The following is an 8529-nucleotide window of genomic DNA, read 5'->3' on the forward strand; positions in this document are numbered from 1 at the left end:
GATGCAAAACCAGCAGCCTCCATACTAATATTCCCTTTCTTTGTTGAATGGATTCAATGTTTTTCTAGTCAAATGAGCTGTTCATGAACCTTTGACTGTATGTGTTACTGGAACAGGTGTCTATTTGTTTCACATCTCATCCTGAGATAATTTCCTCCTGTTCAGAGAAGCAAGATGCATCTGTAGCCTGGGTGAGTAATGAGACGCGTACAGTATTAGTAAAAACTTAGTTTTAATGTATTTAACTTGGCTCCCACTTGTTTAGATTTTATTTGACAATCTCTTGCATGGTGACATTTTAAGAAGCTGCCCTGAATTGAGTACCGTCACTAATTCAACATGGGACAGACATCTCTTAAGAATGGAGTCCCTATCGTGGTTTCTCTGGGTGAGTATTTTTATAAATTGTATTCCTCTGATAATTATAATTAATCATTTTTATGAAGCAAATTTAGCTGCAGCTAAATAGAACTATAATCAATTATTCCTAATTACATTTTTAGAGGTCCACTGAATACAGCCAGTGATGTTTGAAATTCAATTAAAAAAAAGTTTACCTTAAATGTCATCTCTAACTTTTATTAAAAAAAATAAACATCTTAAGTTCGTCGATAGATTACTTTGGATTGTGTTTATAACCAAAGAGATACATTTTTAAAAAATATTTATTTAGTGAAAAAATCATCTGAATTGGTAATTATTTGAATAAACTGTTGGTCAATTTTCAAGCAAGAACGGCATACCCATCCTCTTAGGTAAGAATGTAGAAACCAGCTTGAGTGCGCTAGAATTTGAAACTACGCAGCCGAATAAAAATCTGCAATAACAAAAAGTGTTTCTGAAATAAATTACATACCCCACCTTTAATACTCATTTTTGTTTTCAATCCCTTTGTTGACCAAAACACGAAATTGAAAAGATTTTGTCTGCATTTGAGAAATTGGAAATGGCATTTATTTCCCTACTTCAGAGCTTTGTCAACAAACGACCAAGCTCCATGTCTGTATGTCTCTCTTTAGCTCTGGTGTTTGCTTGGAGCGCCGCACAGCGAGAATACTTCCTTTATCCGAGTAATCGCACCTGGGAGGAGGCCAGGAACCACTGCCAGGTACTACGCGAAGATCAATATAATATACAAAAAGAGACTAAAACATGAGTTTGTAGAGAACCATATTTTTCATAGATGTCAACTCCTTTAACAAAACAGCAGGTGTCACAACTTGTATATAAAAAAACAAACTTAACTTCCTTAATATCACAGTATGACATAGTTGCGTTATAGTAGGGCTGCTCAATTAATCGTATTTTAATCGCAATTACGATTTTGGCTTGCAACGATTATGAAAACATCGAAATAAAACGATTATTGACTTTATTTTGTATTGGTTTTTCAGTTGAATTATACTTACAGTTCAGGGTAATCAACTGTTATAAACATACTGTTCACATTTTCTTTTCAATAAATGGATGTTTTCAAGGTAATTGGATAATCGTTTTTAATAATCGTGATATCAATTATTGACCCAAATAATCGAGATTATGATTTTTGCCATAATCGAGCAGCCCTACGTTATAGCAGATGTTCTGTTGAAGATTGACTGTCCCCTTCCATGTCCTCTCAGACCTGTTTCAAAGACCTGGTGACACTGACCCCCGAAAACGTCCAAACCGTCTCCAAGTTACTCACTTCTGACTGCTGGGTTGGCCTCCGCAAGAACTCTACCAGCAACTCCACCAACAATGCCACCAACAACTCCACCAACAACTCCACCAACAACTCCACCAACAACTCCACCAACAACGCCACCAACAACGCCACCAACAACGCCACCAACAACGCCACCAACAACGCCACCAACAACGCCACCAACAACGCCACCAACAACTCCACCAACAACTCCACCAACAACTCCACCAACAACACCATCATGGATCCCAGAATGCCATGGTTCCGCTGGGCCAACGGAGACCCTCTGATCTTCCAGAACTGGTACCCTGGTTGGCCCGTGTTCAGATCCTCCCTCCCAAACAGCTACTACTTTGTCTGCCCAGAAAAGGCCAGCCTGGAAACAGCAGCCCCGGAAACGGTCACCCCAGAAACAGTAGCCCCAGGAACGGGAACTCCAGACTCGGGAACCCCAGCAACGGCAATCCAAGCTACAGGAAACTTGACTGGTCATCTTCAAGAAACCACATTTGCAACAGCCCCATCAGCCCCATCAGCCCCATCAACCCCATCAACCCCATCAACCCCATCAACCCCATCAACCCCATCAACCCCATCAACCCCATCAACCCCATCAACCCCATCAACCCCATCAACCCCATCAACCCCATCAACCCCATCAACCCCATCAACCCCATCAACCCCATCAACCCCATCAACCCCATCAACCCCATCAACCCCATCAACCCCATCAACCCCATCAACCCCATCAACCCCATCAACCCCATCAACCCCATCAACCCCATCAACCCCATCAACCCCATCAACCCCATCAACCCCATCAACCCCAGTTCGTTGCAAAATAACGCAGTGGCCAGAAGAAGCACATTACGTGCTGTTGCCAGATTTCCCCAAGCCTGATGAAAACTACATTGAAGACTCGTGCGTTGCCATGCTCAGCATCGGGCCTTGGGTTGAAAGGGTCTGCTCGGAGCTGCTCTCTTCCATATGTTACGAAGGTAGGACACCTTTAAAGCCCATATTATTTTTACTTTTACTCATCAGGTGACCAGCGGTTTAATCCTACTACTGCCTATTGAAAAACCAATAAAATAAAAAAAAGATAGGATACATTTCCTGAGCAACTCACTGTGTATGGTTGTGTTCTTTTTGTATGTTAAAGCTTCTTTTTAGTCTTCCACCAACTCAAAGTGCTTTACACTATGTTCCAACTAGTCTAACAACCAATTCACACACTGATGACAGGGCTGCCATACAATATACATTCCATATCAATCACATTTTTGAACCCACACAACTTTTCTGATTCCTCAATTTAAACTGTAATGGATAAAACATGGATACAACAATTTCCCTCTGATTTTCCCACTGCAGATCGTTTCTTTGGGCGAATTGAACGTGACTCGGAAGACTTCTAACAGCTCCATTCTCACTTGGCGATCCGGGCCTGGAAATATCACCTATTACCGTGTAGAGGTTACCGAAGGCGACAACATGCTGAAACGCAACTTTACTACTGAAGATTTGACCTATGACCTCAACAGCCTGACTCCAGGCACCCGCTACTCCATTCAGGTGTTCGCTGTGAAGTGTACGAGAGACCTAAACCCGCAGGAGGACACCTTCTACACCAGTGAGTTCACCTCCATCTGTAAAACCTGCATTCTATTTAAATACACTTCCACTTGTTAGCTCCAAAAGCGACCAAGCCTTTTTCCCATAGTAACTTCATATTGTGACTTGATGAGCTGAGACAATTATTTGATTATAAGCAATCGTAATGTGTTTTTTTTAGCGTTTACAATGCACACTGTTTCCATACTTGATATTAAATCAGAGAGTATCCCAGAGCATTTAATAATTCAAAAACAGTACAATTTAGAGGTACTCATTTGACAATTTTAGTTCCAGATCCACATTATTGATAGTGAATTTGAATAATGTATGATACATTGATATAGATGGAATTACCCAGCGTTATGTAAAGTAATTCAAATAAGCCCCACCAACACCAGCTAGGAAATAAAGGGATGAATATTTTATTGCATCCAACCTAATATTCCAATATTATATCTTATTTGATTCTTATATGGTCCATTATGCATAATAGAAATTAAATGCAAGTATTTTTAAAAGCTTAATTTTGTTCTTTTACTTTCCTATTATACTATTTTTCAACAAAAAAACACAATGGTGCTCTAGGAGGAGATTCAGGTGATAAGGTGGGGGTGGGGGGGGGGGGGGGGGTACTTTGGTTGGTTATTTGCTAATGGTTACACAACCCAAAAAAACATTGTGACATCATAAAGTGGCCAAACTCTGATCAGCTAAGTTTCACACAGGTTTTTATATATAAATGGATCGGGACAATAAGAAAGAGAATCTTTCCCGATCTCTTCACACATATTTATGTATAAAAGACATGAAAGGGTGGATTGTTTATAATAGGGGAACTAAGTAAAAATGTTAGCGTAGGACTTTTGTTACACTGATTATATCTCTGTTTTCTTTCAGCACCGAACAAAGTGGAAGACCTCAAATTCACCAACGTGTCAGAAACCTCCGTCTTCCTGAACTGGACCAAACCAGCTGGGAATTTAGATTTCTATCTGATTAAGATCAAAAATGGGAAGCAGATTAGTAGCAAGACAGAGGGCAAGGAGGTCAGAGATTTGATACCTGGAAACTTTTACACCTTCACTGTCCTCTCAGGAGTCGGGGATAATTCCACCTGGAGTGAAGAATCCATCGTCTCACGAAACACCAGTGAGTGTTTATCGCATAACGCAAATCATAATGCATGATGGGAACTGCTGTACTTTCCCCTACGATTGAAGTGTGTTATTTTATCTTTTATTTGGTAGAGCATTTCACCAGGAAGTAAACTGTATGAATAAGACCAGTGAACACTTGTTCAATAAAGGACATTTTTATAGCTAGGCATTTCTTTCTACCAGTCTATTGATTTAAATAAGCAAATGAGGGCCATATCTGAGCTGAACAGTGACTCATGTGATATTGTGATATGGGGAGGTAAACAGTGACGTTGTGTCCGTCTCCCTTTCAGAGCCTGGGAAAGTGTCAGACCTGAGGGTGTCTCGTAATACCCATCATTCACTGCAGCTCAACTGGAAGAGTCCCGTGGGAAATGTCTCATTTTTCAGGGTTGTCGCTACAAATAATAAGTATGTATTTGTAGATAGATCGTCCAGAATTTATTTTTTCCTCACTTAAACTCAGCTACATTAATAGTTTGCCTCGCTAACGTACATAGAAAAAAATCGAAATGACTTTGGTCAAAACGTCAATACATTACTGTAGGTACAAAAGGTACAGCATACAGAAGGTAAAAGTGGTAATGCAGGTTGTGATGGATAATTTAAGGAGGGAACTACAAAAGGTATACCCAAATTGAATTTAAAATGGTGTCATATTTTGTATTATTGTTTTCTCTTCCTAGCAAACCGGCGGTCCCTCAAAATGTGACCATTACGGAAGTTAACGTAACAGGCCTGCCAATTGGCTCCAAGATAACCCTCAGTGTGACGGCACTAGTTAATGGCAACATTGAGGGAGACAGTGTAACTATTGACAACTACACCGGTAACTCATATTTAATTAATTATTTATATAAAAAATGGTCCTCCTGTGTCACTAACATGCCTCTGTGACTCTTCCATAGCTCCTGGACCAATTCAAGACATGAATTTGAGCTCAACAGACGTGTCGCTCAATGCCTCGTGGAAAACTGAGGGGGATTCTTCATCTTTCTTCGTCGAGCTCCTGCTGGAAGGCAAGGTCGACCAAAACCTAAAAACAAATTTCTCTGAGATCACCTTCACCGGTCTGAAGACTGCAGCCGAATACAATGTGACCGTGTACGCCTTTAACGGACATCTCAATGGCGAACCATTGACCAGATCCATATTCACCAGTGAGTCGCTGTGGTATTTGTTGTTTTTTTGTGTATTTAAAGTTATCTCAACATTGTGGTCCCGGTTGATCTGGCGACACACTGAAACGGTGACTTTAATTAAAGATTTCACATAACTGTATTAAGTTGGTTGAAAGCAAATATATTAAGTTTAAACAAAGAAAATATTAGGTTCAACTTAATTATTGCTTTTAACTAACCTAATACCGTATTGTGACATTTGTTGACATAATACGTTAAATTAAAGTCCACGTTTTAGTTTTTCAGGGGAACGGGGATTATTTCACGGGAATCTCTTTAACTTCATGGTCTTTATACTCACTTTATTATGATAAAGATAATCTGATAAAACACTGCCTCGTTTTCTTTCTGTTTTTTCCAGTGCCGTCGCCGCCTACTAAAGCCAAATCCACTTATCAAGATAAATCCAGCATTACCTTCGAGTGGGATCCCCCTGCCAAAGTAGGAAGAGTCACGTACGCTGTGGGAATCATCTCCAGCTTCTGGGGCCACGCCGTGTCTGAGAGAATCGAGAACAAAACCAAACACACGTTTACGGGCTTAAAATCAGGGACCAAGTACGATTTTCAAGTGCAAACAGTGGCGGATAAGGAGCTGAGTACAGCAGCAACTGTGTCACATAGCACAGGTGAGACTTCATTTTAAAACAAACATTTTCACTGACAAACTTTGGTTGTACATTCCCCTAAGATGACCGGCTGTGTTTCAGACAGAAGGATACGGTTATATAATAACATTAAAGCAACTGTTCTGATACATTACATTACAGGTTTAAACTAGAATGTGTCCCCTTTAATAAACCTTAAATGGGGAAAACATAATATGCTAACTGAATTGACATTAACATTCCTAAAAATGATTTAAGAATCTTAACTTTGGTTGTTGATTTAAGGCACCATACGAAGGTTGTTGCCCTCAATTTCTTGTTGATGAAAATATGTGGCAAAAACATGAAACGGTCTCGAGTAAAAATCTTTTAAAGAAACTCCGACACCTGTTTGATATTCATCGGTTCAAAAGCATACACAAGCTAACCAAGAACGCTAACAATAAACCAACATGAGTTTTGTAGTGATTCATTAAATAAGTTGCAGCAAACTCTCACATTTTAAGTTTTGGAACACCTATTTGCAACAATATTGTCATTAAAGCCGACACATTCTTGATTGATTTTCTGCCACTATTTGCTTCACAGACACAAATCTTGCCAAAGCAAACATTCTTGCAAGATGGCCGTTAGATCTAACAAGCTGTTTGTCCCCCAGATGCAGACAAAAGGGAAATCAGCCTGTCCATGATGTGCTCTTCGGCTGAGCCTCTCCTCTGTGATGGAAAAGCCACGAGGGATAGTGTGTTTAAACAGGTATGTCTGATGCACACACAAACAGGGTTTAGTTTGAATCTAAAACAGTAGTCTCTTCTCTACAGTAACGAAGAGCAGCGGTTATTTGGAGTGTGTGGTATGGACTGGATTCGCTTTAACAGCTTGTGTATGTGTGTTTTATTGCAGTTGGACAAACATTTCGAGGAGGTGCTGGGGAGAAATATTTTCTGGGCACTCGAGAAGCTGGAACCCAAATAAAAATGAAGAGACATCATTTATTATTTTTCCTCCTTTAATTGTTGTCACTATTTACATTTGTTTTCTGTCTTGGTTTTCATTTTTTGTAGATTATTGTTCCTCTGCTATTTAGCGAAAAACACTTAAGCTTTTATTTGAGTGTGATTTTTTGGCAAAACTAAACTGCTAAAATCTTTGTCATACTGGATGATTTTCACTTTCAATTTGTTCTTTTACAAAATGGTGTGCTCAATCTGCTCATCCTGTATTTCCACCTGGAAAACAGAAGACATGTATTGCAGGACAGCATTGTGACATAATACATTGACATATACTCTCATTTAGTCGAAATAGCAAGATAGTAATTCAAATGACCATTTTAGTTTTTTTTTAGGTTTTCAAATATGTGTCTGATTTACCTGAATAAATAAAAAACGTTTTTAGTTAATTAGCATTTTTGGGGTAATTATTCTTCTCTGAAAAGTAAACGAATGTATGTTCTAGCGCTCAATAATGTTGGGCGCTTTAACCTTTGCAGACCATTTGACTCAAGGATGGTAAAAACATATAACACACTACAGGAAGTTTTGTAAGGTCGACATTATTTGCCCACAATAAAATTGAAAACAAATCACAATTTAATAAAATGTTCAACAGGTTATAGTTAACAAGTATCATGTTCTACTCTACCTCTTAGTTGGAGTCCATTCAGATTTCAAATAATTATGAAACAGAACAGATAAAATAGCACAGATGTACATTTCTTCGGCTATAGGAAATCAAAAGTCACAGACCTAAAGTGACACTCACCTTTACCAGAGTCTGTTCCATAACGAGAAGACCGTCGGTAGATAAGCAGCAGATAGATGACGTCAGCAGATAAACAGAAGTGTCTGAGTTACAGCTGTCAGAAATACAACTTCACATATATGTCAGTACGCCTGCCAGCTTCCCCTGTTAAACATCCAAGTATGCATTTATAACTTGAGTTCCCATGTTTAAGAGAAGTGCTGTGATATGAGGAAGGGGCGGCACAAACCCTAACCCGAAAGAAGAGTCAACAAGCATGTAAACAAATGTCAAGTAAGAGGAGAAAGAGCATCGTACAGTAGCATGGATTTGAGAAACGAACAGGATGAGGAGAAAAGAGAAACACCTGCAGGTTAGTTTTAAGAACATTTTTAACCTAAATGAATAATGAAATGAATTTTTCTACCTACACCTCCTCTGTGATCCTTAAGTCAACTCACTCATATTTGTTTGTTTCATAGATTTGCTTTTTTTTATGTTTATACGTACTGGATTTATATATTGTAGTCATAACAT

General features: G+C 39.1%; 2 protein-coding genes across 2 annotated transcripts; both read left to right on the forward strand.

The window, feature by feature from the left end:
• The first annotated feature begins 25 nt into the window (after positions 1-25).
• On the forward strand, positions 26-2587 carry LOC117552691 (sialidase-like). Its single transcript, XM_034226269.1, has 5 exons — positions 26-191; positions 304-388; positions 1020-1108; positions 1623-2520; positions 2583-2587. Exons 2-5 carry the CDS (start codon positions 340-342, stop codon positions 2585-2587), a joined length of 1041 nt encoding a protein of 346 aa, XP_034082160.1. The 5' UTR covers positions 26-191; positions 304-339.
• Positions 2398-7262, forward strand: LOC117552750 (receptor-type tyrosine-protein phosphatase eta-like). The gene is made up of 9 exons (XM_034226358.1): positions 2398-2685; positions 3062-3320; positions 4202-4453; positions 4755-4872; positions 5148-5290; positions 5370-5621; positions 6004-6270; positions 6908-7005; positions 7153-7262. The coding sequence occupies exons 1-9, from the start codon at positions 2587-2589 to the stop codon at positions 7222-7224; spliced, it is 1560 nt and encodes a 519-aa protein (XP_034082249.1). The 5' UTR covers positions 2398-2586; the 3' UTR covers positions 7225-7262.
• The last annotated feature ends 1267 nt before the right edge of the window (positions 7263-8529 follow it).

Source organism: Gymnodraco acuticeps, unplaced genomic scaffold, assembly GCF_902827175.1.
Source record: "Gymnodraco acuticeps unplaced genomic scaffold, fGymAcu1.1, whole genome shotgun sequence".
Lineage (NCBI taxonomy): Eukaryota > Metazoa > Chordata > Actinopteri > Perciformes > Bathydraconidae > Gymnodraco > Gymnodraco acuticeps.